The following is a 14,747-nucleotide window of genomic DNA, read 5'->3' as shown; positions in this document are numbered from 1 at the left end:
CCACTATATATTGCAAACCCTTCTTTTTAAGTCGGAAAGTACCAAAACGTCCTTCTGGATCACTTTTTGAGTAAAAATCATAAAAACATGAAAATCTGCGTAACAAGCCAACACGAGTCGTGTTGGCCAACACTGGTACCCGTGTTGGTCCTCTGGATCCAAAACAAATCAGCTTGTGCTCAGCAGCAGCAACACGGGTCGTGTTAGGCAACACGGGTGCCCGTGTTGCACCAGTGTTTCTTCACTTCTTTCTCCTTTCTTGCATGCCAGCAACACGGGTCGTGTTACTCAACACGGGCGCCCGTGTTGCACCACTGACTCTATCTTTTCTTCCTTCTCTTGCTCTTTACCTCCGACATTTCCTTGCACTGGGTCGCGTGAGGAAACTCTTAGATCTGAAATACCATTAATCAACCAAACCAACGCATAAAACGGGAAAATAACTCGAAAACTAACAAACGGACAAACTTGCAAAAACTAATCAAAATTACTTAAACAGCTTAAAAAGACTCTACTATGACATTAAGCAGTGCAAAATACCTGGATTATCATCAGGAAAGTGACAGAGATATAGTGAGAATCGTGACCGATCACAACCCCAAACTTATTCCATTGCTTGTCCTCAAGCGATGTTCGAGAAACAAGTAAGGCCACCCCCCAAAATTATTCACAGATATCTTACCACAGTACTGCTGAGATCTTTCGCACCTCCCTTTTCTTGAACTTTCAATGATTTCCTTCTTCCCCAAATATAGTGACTTTGTTATACTTCCACATCACGGTGTTGCTTTACCTGTAAGCTTATTCACACTCTCACCAAAACTCTCAGGTTAACGTGTTTGCACTCAATGATCACGGTATGTACAGTCAACTCATAGATTTGGGTAACATTTATCTTCATCTCATATGCACACGACACACTTTTTGAGGTCTTTTAAGGTTGTAACGGGGCTAAGGGACAAGGTGGGATGAACAAACAAACGGGAGAACTAGAGGCTTTTGGCTTAGAATCAGAGTTCATTATCTCGCTCACTGTGCTAGTATGAAATTCACAATCACAATTGTCGGACACCGTTTCTTTAGATCTTTGACTGACTACTCATATCTTTCTTTGAATGTCTCTTTTTCTTGCGCATCTCTATCCTCAGATCAATTTCTTTTATAGACAAGTGCCCTTCTTTTTTGTATTTTTCATTTCTTTTTCTTTCTTTTTTTTTTCTTTTTGGTTCTTTTTGCACTTATCTATTCTTCTTATTTAGGTGTACCGACCCCAAACTTAAATTGTTTCACAGCTTGCAACAATAACAACTCTTATCTAAGCAGGGTAAGGAAGTGTTTGGGTTATGGGTTAATTCATGTATGTATTAAACAAACAAAAGGCTATATGGCTCAAACGGGGTTAACAAGGGATAACGTGAAAAGGTTGGCTTGAAAGGCTCAGGGGTAAAACAAACAAGTGCCTCAGTGTATACCACGTGCATTAGAAATTTCAACAAAAACTTACACAAATCAAGAGTGACAATAGCATACCTGACAACTCTAATGATGATTTTGTATTTGGCTTTTTATGATCCTCACCATGTTCGGTCAAGCTTACAGGTTCCGACAACACTTCTTGCTTAGTACACTCCATCACCTCTCCGAGTCTGCAAGTCCATCATTGGGTCCAATTCTTGAAGGTGCGTCCGATCATTGACATCAACAGTACCAACTTTTTGGGGGTTCCTTTCACCACTGCGAGTTATGATTTGGTTCACTATCTCAAACTCTCACCACTTTTCCTGCTAACAATTTCAGCATCCTGCACTGACATGTCATAGCTAACACACAAACAGAAATACGACATTAAAATGAAAAGAAAATACTGAAAGCGATAAAAGAACTCCCCCACACCTGAACGAAACATTGTCCGCAATGTTTTTGTACAAGCATGAGAGGTACATACCGGACCTACTGAGGAGGGGGTGGAAATTGCAACATCAGACGTTGCATCATCTCGTGCATATGAGTGATCATGATTCCTTGACGGGTCTGCTCTTCTCCCTGTCGGGTTTGCTCAGTTCGCAGATGCCCAATTTCAGATTGGACCCATTCCCATTGATTCGGAGCCATAGAAGAGGATCCTGAACCATAGGTGTTAAAATGAGAGGGCTCCTGTGGGAACTGATGCTGAGTCGGGCCTTCGCCGTCTCCTGGATTACCTGCATCAAAATCAACATCTTCGTCGTCTCCTTCCGGAGCGACATCAGTATATAGCCAATTTGCACGATTAAGAGTGCTGGCTTTGGCAGGGTCAGGTAATTCCAATAAAAAACTGTTTCTCCTTGTCAACCAGTAACCACCATTCGAAATAGTAATCATAGATTGATGGATGAGTGATTCCATATCAATTTTGGTTTTACCTGGAATGGGAGTGTCAGTGTCCAAAAGTTCTTTGTATCCAAAATGACATGCAATTTGGGTAATAATACCACCCACAGAAATGCCATCCGAAACTATTAGCGTTTCTTCTTTTGCTTCCAGTTCTTTTTGTTTAGCTTCTCGGCGTCTCGCTCGAAATAATCTTTCTGGTTCTGCGTCAAAAAGAAGTTCAGCTGAGGCCTTACCTCGCATAAAAAGATTAGACGAATATTAGTACGAGCAATTCAACTAACAGAAAATAAAATTTTGGTTGTAGAGCAACAAAAATTTAATTAAATTATTATTTAACTTATATTTGGCAGTCCCCGGCAACGGCGCCAAAAATTTGATCGGAAAAATAGCAAGTGTACTATTTTTGCGAAGTAGTAATAAAAGGTTAACAACCAAGTATCGATCTCGAGGACTGCGTTGGAATATAAGTTCTATAATTATTTAATTAAATAAAAAATCAACTGGTGTTTTTGAGTGAGTTATAATTTCTAAGTTTTAAAAATAAAAGAGGCAGAAAGTAAAATTGAGCTTTAACACTAATAAGAGTAAATGCCAAGGTCAGGTGTGTGATTTGCTCTGTAATAACCCTGAATTCTCATTTGAGATCTCTTCAACAAGTTCATGATATTCAATTACTAAATCTTTAGAATGTTTGCCCCTAAATCCTTAGTGGGCAAACCTTTGGTTTTTCATCTATAAACCTAAGTCCTTAGAGCTAACAGATAAAACCAAGCTTGTTTTCTATCAAGAATTCTTAGTGACCATAGGGTATCCCTAGTCCTAGGTGATATCTACTATGGTTCAATTTAATACAAACCTTAACAATTGCGAGCCAGCAACTCGTTAATCACAGAACAATCTTTATTGGTCCGATAAAGAAGGCATTAAAAACAGTATGAAATTGAATTGAATAACATAAACATGAAGTCGATCAAATCAGAATATCAAAAGTCATTACAAACCAAATCAGGGACACCCCCCTAGCATTGGGGGGTTTAGCTACTCATATTGTTCAAAAGAAATTCAAAGTTATCAAAGTTAAACATTATAGATAATCGGGGAATTTGTGATCTTCAATTGCTTTTGCTCATGAATGATCTCTCCTCTCCAATAATCTCATACGTTGCTCTGCTTTAGATTCAATTCCGTTGGTTGTATAAAAGATACCCCTTCTCTTCTCAATTCTCCACTATATATTGCAAACCCTTCTTTTTAAGTCGGAAAGTACCAAAACGTCCTTCTGGATCACTTTTTGAGTAAAAATCATAAAAACATGAAAATCTGCGTAACAAGCCAACACGGGTCGTGTTGGCCAACACGGGTCGTGTTGGCCAACACTGGTACCTGTGTTGGTCCTCTGGATCCAAAACAAATCAGCTTGTGCTCAGCAGTGTAGCGGGGAAAATCTGATGTCGAAGCCATAGGATGACTCGAATCAATATTTCAGTGAAAGTCGCCACCGCGCTTTTATTTTTTCCAAAGGAAAAGGGAAAAGAACGAAAAAAACCAGAGTTTTGTTTTTAAAACAAAAAGAAGAGATCTTAGGTACGGGTGTTGTTTATACAAGGGGAAAGTTTTAAGCACCCCTCATATCTGTGGTACTCCACAGGAACCTTTTTGAAAATCTGTGTTGTGTGTGTGCTAAAAAACGGTTTATTTTATTTTAAAATAAGCTCGGCAAAGCGTTAAGCTTTGGGCCTACATACCTCCTCAGTGCAATGGAGAAGTCAGAGCTAATGTAGTTCCGCTTTTGGGAAAAACGTTTTAAAACGAATAAACACTTTATCGTCTTCGGAGAGAGATACTCAGCCGTTGACTTTGAGCATGAGAACAAATGAGTTCTTTGCATCGCAAATGAAAGAAGGGCTCCAACTCGGATAAAATCAGCGAGTATGCCACTAACTCTCTCACGCGGAAAAGATCTCATCATATCAACCAATTTCAAAATCAAAGGGGTATCGCCACTCGGTTCGACAATTAGTCGTGTCTAAACTTTTGAAGAAAAGCCACTAAGGGCAAAAGATATTTGTTAAGAAAAGGTTTTGGAAAGGTTTGCAAACACAAGAATGTTTTGTAAAAAAGGGGAGAAGATTTTGAAAATTTAAGAAGTGGGAGGAGATGAAGAGGCTAGCTTATTGCATAAAATAAAAGCTAAGGAAAGAAACGGTCTAACCGAAGAAAGAAGCCAACACTTGACATTTAGGAGTCAAGGTAGATTTCCCATCCTTTGGACTTATCATTACCAAACCAACGCATCATTACTTGGAGATCCAGATGAACTTATTATTTAGCACCACTTTGCATTAAGCACATTAAAATTCTGACGAAAATCGGGCAGAGTAACGGCTGTTTTCGGGTAAAATCCTTATATCAATGCCTTGGAATTAACCATCAAGGGCTTTCAAGGAAATACCTGCACACATAAACAGACAACAATCCAATGCCAGACAGACAGAATAACAACAGAGAAACAATATCATAGGGGTCCAGAGGCACTAAGTCCATAAGTCCATAACTCCAAGATGCTCAGGATAGTAACCGATAGTCCAAAAGAGAACATTAAATGTTTTTTAGATTTTTGTTATTTATTAGTGTTTTAGCATAACAGTAAAGTATGGTCCAAGTGGACAAAAGAGAAATAGCGGAAGCATAAACATATGTCCAAGTGGACAAAAGGAAAATAGCGGAATTATAAACGTCCAAATGGACAGAGGGAAAATGGCGGAATGTAAATATGATGAAATGATAAAATAAAGCGATAAAGCGAGAAATATAAAGAGCGGTATAATAAATTGCGGAAATTAAAGTTAGTTGTTAAATGTTAAAGATAACCATCTTGAAACTTGTCAAGTATGTTATCAAAGTTAGTAATTAAGATCGATGGTGAGTGAATGATGTACTCGGATTTAAATTCAATGGGGTTTATCAGAAGCTTGATAAAATCATAGCGACTACACGATAAAAACCTCCACAAGTCTTAAATCAACCGCATACAATTCTCTTCCATATTTGATCCTTTTATCGAGTCGGGACAAATGTAGGAGAATTCTCCATGTATCAAACTCATCAATCAAAAGAAATAAGAAGAAGAAGAAGAGATGATCTAGTCTTTATCAAGAATCCATAAAATTCTCAAGATATTAAGACTTTCATCGATCAAAAGAAAAATAAGAAGAAGAGATAAGAATGAAAACATAAATTGATCTAGTCTTTATCAAGAATCCATATAATTCTCAAGATATTAAGACTTTCATCGATCACAAGAAAATAAGATGAAAACAAGAGATAAGAAGAACAATAATGAAAAGATAACATGATCTAGTCTTCATCAAGAATCCATAGAATTCTCAAGATGTTAAGACCTTCATCGATCAAAAGAATGTAAGATGAAAATAAGAAATAAGAATAAATTGATCTAGTCTTCATCAAGAATCCATAGTATTCTCAAGATGTCAAGACCTTCATTGATCAAAAGAAATAAAAGAGAAACAATAAAAAAAAACACAAACATATAACCAAGGGAGTATAGTAAGAAAAAATAACCAAAACAAGTCAAAAAAGGGCAAAACAAGCATTCTGACTCAGTGGAAATCGATTTACCTCTGTAGGAAATCGATTTCCTGAGTGCAGAGTTCAAATCAGGCGCAAGAAACAGAGTGGAAATCGATTTCCCTCTGTAGGAAATCGATTTCCTACGCATAGTTTTCAAAAAAACAGCATTATGAACTATGAAACTTGATTTAGGCAAACATACAAACACCTTATGATCACATATCCATTAGAGTACGAATTTTCCATCAATTCACCATCAAATAGAACCAATATAGCATCAAAGATGCATCACATACAAGCACAAAAGAATCACATTATGATAGATGAATAAAGATGAAGAAAATTACCAAATCTTGCACAAAACTTAGATCTACTTCAAGAATCACCAACACAAATCTTGATCTCTCAACAAATTGAAGAACAAAGAGTGAAATGGATAGTGGCTTAGCTCAAAATTTGTGAGGTTCAAGATGTGACTCACAAATTTTATGAAAGAAAAAAGAGCTTTGGTGAATTTGGTAAGGATGAGGAGAGAAATTGCAAGGGATTTTTTAGCTCTCAAAGCTTGTCAAATGAGAGAGGCAAGGCCTCTATTTATAGAATTGAAGCAAGAGTAGTGGCAATTGGGTCTTTTTGCATTTGGTAATTAATCTTGTGTTTAATTGGTGTTTAAATGGTAAAATGAGGTTAAAATGGAATTAATGAAGGGATTTAATTGTGGTGAGGTGGAAAATTGGTAAAATATCAAAAATGATCAAAGGAAATTGGTGCCAAAATGATGTCAAGCTTCCCTCTTTATTTTTTTGAATTTGCGCACAGGAAATCGATTTCCCACAGGGGTAAATCGATTTCCACCCTCAAATTTCCAAAAATTATTTTCTTGCACTGTTTTGATTTTTGCCCGATCTTTTACCTGTAAAATGTAAACAAAAGAGACAAAACACATATTTTTTTGGATTTTGGTTAGTATAAACAAATAAAAAGCAAAAAGGTGCTTGATGATTCCCCTCAGAGATGATCATAATATCACAGATAAAGCTTCATAATAGTGCTTATTGATTGATGATTGAATGTAGTTGATGTATGATCTTAGGGTCAAAAATTGGGGTATGACAGATGCCCCTATTTAAGTTTCTTCGATTCGGAGATACGATGATTGTAAATCTTCGTTTTGACGAAATCGAAGAGACTTAAATATAAAACACAATTTGTGAACCTAAGATGCTATGCAATGTTTAATGAATGCATATGATGAGAATGAAACATGACAACACTGGGGAGGAAGAGGAACTCCACTGGGGGAAACCAAATGTCTTGCGGGCACAACTCCATTGGGGAAGGCAAGAATTTGTTGGAGAGACGGGACCTTGGTGAGAAAAGAAACTTCTCTGGGGAAAACATTTCGCACCAGAGAGGTTAGAGCATCACCCTTCGCTGGAGATGAGAAAATGTAGGCATCCTCTTTCACTGGGGATGAGAAAATGTAGGCATCCTCTTTCACTGGGGATGAGAAAATGTGCATCTTGAATCAGGAACGCCAATCTTCCGTTGACTGAAAACATATCATCGTGCCACTGATGATATGAAGAGGTGTACCGCCGTACCACTTACGATAACACATACCAACGTTCCACTGAAGGTATTAGAGATATACCATCGTACCACTGATGATATAAAAAGAGATGATTCATCGACGTACCACTGAAGATGTAAGAAGATGTACCGCCGTACCACTGACGATAACACATACCAACGTTCCACTGAAGGTGAGCTACCGACTCAATAGTTGAAGGTAGAAGAAAATCGAATCACCTCCCCAATAGTTGATGATAAGCTACTGAGAATAATAAGCTTCCGCTAAGAATAGGGATCAACTTCTTCTTTAATCAAGGACATGGCTTGAGAAAAGGAACTGGATGCAAACTGTCACTTCTGATGAAAGGACTGCCATTTGCTGACTTTGCTGAAGAATCTTTAAGTAAAACGAACTGTCTTCGTGAAGAAGGCTGCCATCCGTTATCTCAAAGGGAACAAACTGTCTTCTGCTGAAAGAGACTGCCATTTGCCGACCCTTTCGAGAAAGCCTTAAGCGGAACGAACTGTCTTTTGCTGAAAGAGACTGCCATTCGTTGACCCATCTTAGGAAAAAGTGAGCAAACTGTCTTCTAATGGAGGAGACTGCCATTTGCTTAAACAGCTTAAAAAGACTTTACTATGACATTAAGCAGTGCAAAATACCTGGATTATCATCAGGAAAGTGACAGAGATATAGTGAGAATCGTGACCGATCATCTGTATACGGGAAAAAAACATTATTATTGATCTAAATATTTTTATATACGAGAAATGATATTTATGATTAAATATTTTTTATCCAAAAATGGTATACGGGAAAAAATCTATTATTGATCTAAATATTTTTTTATAGGAAAATTTAATATTGATCCAAATAATAAATGATGCCTAAATAAAAATAACAATTGTATTATTATTTACGAAAATTGTTATTTATGATCCAAATATTTTTAATACAAAAATGGTATACATGAAAAAATCTACTATTGATGTAAATATTTTTATATACAAAATTTACTATTGATCTAAATATTTTTGTAAATGATACCTAAACAAAAATGAAGTCTGTATAGGGAAAAAAATCTATTATTAAAATAAATATTTTAATATATGAGAAATGGTATTTATGATCAAATATTTTTGATCCAAAAATGGTATACCGGAAAAATGTATTATTGATCAAAATATTTTAATATACAAAAATTTAATATTGAGCCAAGTATTTTTGTAAATGATATCTAAACAAAAATAATATTTGTATATGAAAAAAATTTATTATTTACGAAAATTGTATGTATGACCCAAATGTTTTTTATTCAAAAATGGTATACGGGAAAACATTTATTATTGATTTACATATTTTTATATACAAAATTTACGATTGATCCAAATATTTTTGTAAATAATACCTAAACAAAAATGAAGTCTGTATATGAAAAAAAATCTATTATTGATCTAATTATTTTTATATACGATAAATGATATTTATGATTAAATATTTTTAATCCAAAAATGATATACGGGAAAAAATTAATTGTTGATCTAAACATTTTTATATACGAAATAATCAATTATTTATCTAAATATTTTTAAAACATTTTTATTTAAAATAAAAGATGTATCCAAATTCACATAACCGAACACAACCCGTGCGTATGCACGGGTTTGTTACTAGTTGTTTATATAAAACACTCGTACATCTCAATCAATTGAGTAATATATTTTATCGGACAAAATCGTGAGAATTTTCACACTCAAAGTAGACAATACCTCATAGCCTCAATGGCGGGACTTGAAATAAATCAGAACAACTATATTTTTATTTCATCAACCAAATAAAATAGAAACAAAATACTGTAATTTGAGTTAATGTATTTGTTTCCCTTCTCAATAACAAAATTGAATCAAAGCTTTTATCAAAGAGACAACTTTGGACGTATGAAACACACCAAAGTTGACTCGTTGACTAGGAAAAAAACTATTTCCTTAATGGACACGCTTAAATAACTATATTAAGAGACAACTTTGGACGTATGCATATTTTTAGATGTAATCAAGGGGCAAAGCTTTCTCATGGTAAACAAATGGGTCCACGTTGAAGAGATTGTTGTACATAAATTAATATGCAAGCTTAATTATGGATAAAAATATTTCAATAATATATGTAAAGAAACATAACAAGATAATTAACTTAAGCTAAACCCAAATAAAAGTGCAGTAAAATAAATAAAAATACCAATGATATAGATCTAGAAAAAATGAAATAAACAAACCATCGTTACTAGGATAAACCTTAAAAAAAATCCAATCCCTAAAACTCCAAGCCATAAAAAAAAAAAAAAAAAAAGAGCTAGATTTCAAACAATAGTTAAAAGCATCAATACGCTATTAATTAATCTACATGATAGAGTATATGTTACCATTAAAAAAAACTAAAAATAAATATTATTTCATCCGTTCATTTATAATGGTAATATTTTGATTTTTTATCCATATTTAAAAAGTTAATAATTATTGTTACTTTTTAAATAATAATTTTTATTTTACTTATAATATTCTTATTTATTCGTGATTCAATTTTAATTTTTTTTCCTTCATAATAAATATTAGAGATAGTTTTAACAAAATTATAAGTATTATTACTTTAAACTTTAAAAAAGGAAAGTAAAAAAGAAGAATAAAATTAAAAAAAAAATAAAACGACAATTAAAAGAAACTGAGGGATTATGAGTTAATACCTTCATCCTCCTAATTGATGAATTAGCAAAATTCATAATATTACTAGTTTTCTTAATATTTAGGATTTAGAGAAATATATTTATTATTTAGGGGTCCGCATGGCAAAGAATTCCACAAAGTTGATTGAAAAAAGTTCTAAAGTTTCCTTCAAAGCTTGCTACTAAGAGAAAAAGATGCATTTTCTAGGAATGTTTGTATCAATTTTTTATATTAATTACTAGACTTATCTTATGCTTATGCCGTGAGATATACGTAGCAAATTGTAATGAACTTGCGAGTGAGAATATAAGAGTGGCCAAAGAACATGCTAGTCACACACAACATTGTATGCAATTCATTACATCTCAAAATAATGAACTTCAAATATTCTTTACTTTATAATTTCTATGATCTGAAAATGTGGATGGCCTTTCTTCTTAGTTGGAGTTTGATCATTGAAATCCAATCTTCTGCCACTCCAACATCTCAACTTCAAATGGAAGCAAATTCCATATTGAAGAGTGGATGGTGGAACACCTCTGATGCTCAATTTAATATCTCAAGACGTTGTGATTGGCCTGCTATATCTTGCAATAAGGATGGAAGCATATATGAAATCAACATAATAAGTACTAGTATTTATTATGTTAATTTTTCAGCACTCAACCTATCTGTTTTCCACAATTTAGAAAGCCTTGTTTTAAGTTCAATTGGACTGCACGGAGTTGTTCCAAAAGAAATTGGTCTCCTCTCCAAGCTCACTCATCTTGATTTGTACTCAAATGCTCTTGGAGGTGAGATCCCTCCTTCACTAGGAAATCTCACAAAACTCACTCTTCTTGGTTTGTCTTTTAATAATCTAAAAGGTGATTTGCCTCCTTCACTAGGAAATCTCACAAAACTCACTGAGCTTGATTTGTTCTCTAATGCTCTTGGAGGTGAGATCCCTCCTTCACTAGGAAATCTTACAAAACTCACTTATCTTTCTTTGTCCTCAAATTCTCTTGTAGGTGAGATCCCTCCTTCACTAGGGAATCTTACAAAACTCACTCATCTTTCTTTGTCCTCAAATTCTCTTGTAGGTGAGATCCCTCCTTCACTAGGGAATCTTACAAAACTCACTCATCTTGCTTTGTCCTCAAATTCTCTTGTAGGTGAGATCCCACTTTCACTAAGAAACCTTAGACAATTAAAATACTTATACATCTCTAGAAATAAGATTCAAGGTTTCATTCCTTCAATAGGAAATCTCACACACCTACAAGAGTTAGACTTCTCTAACAACAACATTCAAGGTATCATTCCTCATGCGTTGGGATTCTTGAACAACCTCACAAGATTAGATCTATCTTACAATAGACTAAATGGAAACTTGCCTCTTTCCTTTGCAAATCTCACCAAGTTAGAATACCTTGACATCTCTAACAATAAGATTCAAGGTTTCATTCCTTCAATAGGAAATCTCACACACCTACAAGAGTTAGACTTCTCTAACAACAACATTCAAGGTTTCATTCCTCATGAGTTGGGCTTCCTGAACAATCTCATAACGTTAGGTCTATCTTACAATAGACTAAATGGAAACTTTCCTCTTTCCTTTGCAAATCTCACCAAGTTAGAATACCTTGACATCTCTAACAATTTTCTCAATGGTTCTCTCCCATCTAACTTAGGTCAATTAACAAATTTGAAAATGTTACAGTTAAGTACAAACTTCATTCATGGGACCATTCCAATTTCGGTAACAAATCTCTCTCAATTAGAAAATCTTAACATTTCTTACAACATACTCTTTGGCAGCCTTCATTCCAATTTTTTTCAATGGGCAAATTATAATACTTTTTTAATAGACCTCAGTCACAATTTTATTAGTGGTGAAGTCCCATCTCCGTATGAAAATTTTCAACACCTTTACCTCAACAATAACAATTTAACAGGAATAATTCCACAATCTCTTTGTGATATCGATTATGTGGATATTTCCAACAACTGTTTCAAGGGTCCAATTCCATATTGTACTAACATTTATACGAGGAACAAAGATGAATGTATCAACACTTCTATTAGAAAATTCCAACCATGGTCACCTCCCAAGAGAAATAATAAAGTAAGGCACAATCTTGTCATAGTTCTTCCTGTTATTATTATTCTAATTATAGCATTATCACTCCTCGTATGCTTGAAACTTCGTCATAGTTCTATAAAAAACAATCATGGAATTACAATGAGAAAAAGGAATGGAGATTTGTTTTGTATATTGAATTACGACGGAAAAATTGCATATGACGACATTATTAAAGCAACAGAAGACTTTGATATAAGATATTGCATTGGAACAGGAGCATATGGAAGTGTTTATAAGGCACGATTACCATGTGGTAAAGTTGTTGCCTTAAAGAAACTTCACGGATATGAAGCCGAGATTTCATCTTTTGATGAGAGTTTTAGAAATGAAGTGAGAATTTTATCAGAAATAAAGCATCGACATATTGTGAAACTTTATGGATTCTGCTTGCACAAAAGAGTTATGTTTTTGATCTATCAGTACATGGAGAGAGGAAGTTTGTTCTCTATCTTATATGATGATGCAGAAGCCATGGAATTCAATTGGAGAAAAAGAGTTAACTTTGTTAAAGGAGTTGCATTTGGTCTGTCGTATCTTCATCATGATTGTCTAGTCCCAATAGTGCATAGAGATATATCTAGTGGCAACATCTTGCTAAACTCTGAGTGGGAGGCAAGTGTAGCTGACTTTGGTAGAGCTCGACTTCTTCAATATGAATCATCCAATCGAACTATAGTTGCTGGAACTATCGGATATATCGCTCCAGGTATTCATTGCTATTTTTCTTTCATTTACATTGTATATAATCTCTTAATTAAATTAGTTTATTTTTATAATTTAAGATTATATTATATTAATAAATTATAAATATATTTTATCATGCAAGGTCAAAATTGGATAATTTCATACATACATAAATTGGTATTGAAATGATAGTCATTATGAAAAGTTATATTAAATAAAAAAAAAAAGGAGTGATGCACTTAAACTGTAGAAAGGTTTACACTATCAACCAATCACGATCATGTATCCTACCAAGTCATACTATTATTTTTAAATTACTTAGATTACATGGCAGAAAGATATATTTTTATTGGATGACAATATAAAACTTTTTTACACTGTCAATGCATCTCCATTAAACTCTAAATACAATGCCTTTATTTTTTTTTTTGTTATATGTGGGGACGAACTCGGTGTTGGAAAAGCTCTCAATTTTTGAGAAGTTTTGTAAATCTAGTTTCCCTAATCTTCCGAGTTTGTTGTTTGGTTTAGCGGTGCGTTGCTATTTGAAAGTGTCGGAATGCTATTATTTTTGAAGGAGGTATCCTTTCAAGAATTGATGGATTGGATTTGATAAAACTAATGTCTTGGGAGTGGTTTTTGTTTAGTTGTAAGTTAGATTGCGATGTCCTTTGGGCGGAGTGGTTTGTCTCTCCTATCATTATAGGCTATTCACATTGAGGTGGTGTTTTGTATTTGTATGATGGGTTGTGCACCCCTTGTACTGTTTTAGTTATTCTTTTGCTTGCTTATAAAAAAAATGACGATATTGATTTGATTAATGCAGAACTTGCCTATACTATGGTTGTGAATGAAAAGTGTGATGTATATAGTTTTGGTGTAGTTGCACTTGAAACTTTAGTGGGCAGACATCCCGGAGATATATTGGCATTACTTCAATCAACATCAATCCAAGATATCAAATTATGTGAAGTATTAGACCAACGTCTCTCACTTCCAAACAATGATAGAGTTTTGCGTGACATAATTCGTGTTGCCGCAATTGCATTTGCCTGCTTAAATCTCAATCCTTGTTTACGGCCAACAATGAAAATTGTCTCACAAAGTTTTGTCATTGAGCTTCCACCATTTAGCATTCCATTGACTGGAATTTCTTTGCAACAACTCATGAGTCATGAACTCAAAGCTTTATTTCACATTGTAAATCTTTGAAAAAAACATGGAATAAATTAAGTTGAGCGATTTATAACTTAATGAAATCATTGTTAATATTTATTTGTATATGTTGTTGCTACAAAATAATACTAAAATTTATAGAACATAAGCCTACAATATGTTCAGAACTCAACCATATAATTTATCGAACCTTCCAAATATATTTGCAAAATCTTCATACCAACGTTTAGTAAATTCTATTTTTACTCTTAATTTAGTTGAAATATTTAATATATTTGATTTCTAATTCTTTCAATTCTCACTACTTGTACTCCGAAATATAAAGTTAAAAGAAATAAATATCTATACATCTAATATAAATATTGAAAAAAATATATGTACCAACAGTGATAATGTAAATTAAATATTTTTACTAGTCAATTAATTGAAACATATATTCTGTCAAATTACACTTTTATTTTTAAAATATTGATATGATATGCTTTAATGTTAAAATTCTATTGAA

General features: G+C 33.9%; 1 protein-coding gene across 1 annotated transcript; it reads left to right on the top strand.

Annotated features, from left to right (window-relative positions):
* Nucleotides 1-10,613: 10,613 nt before the first annotated feature.
* On the top strand, nucleotides 10,614-14,300 carry LOC131611169 (MDIS1-interacting receptor like kinase 2-like). Its single transcript, XM_058883267.1, has 2 exons — nucleotides 10,614-13,088; nucleotides 13,893-14,300. The coding sequence occupies exons 1-2, from the start codon at nucleotides 10,631-10,633 to the stop codon at nucleotides 14,276-14,278; spliced, it is 2,844 nt and encodes a 947-aa protein (XP_058739250.1). The 5' UTR covers nucleotides 10,614-10,630; the 3' UTR covers nucleotides 14,279-14,300.
* Nucleotides 14,301-14,747: the final 447 nt, after the last annotated feature.

This window comes from Vicia villosa, linkage group LG6 (assembly GCF_029867415.1).
Source record: "Vicia villosa cultivar HV-30 ecotype Madison, WI linkage group LG6, Vvil1.0, whole genome shotgun sequence".
NCBI lineage: Eukaryota > Viridiplantae > Streptophyta > Magnoliopsida > Fabales > Fabaceae > Vicia > Vicia villosa.
Note: the sequence above shows the minus strand (reverse complement) of the source record. Positions and strands in the feature narration are given on the sequence as shown.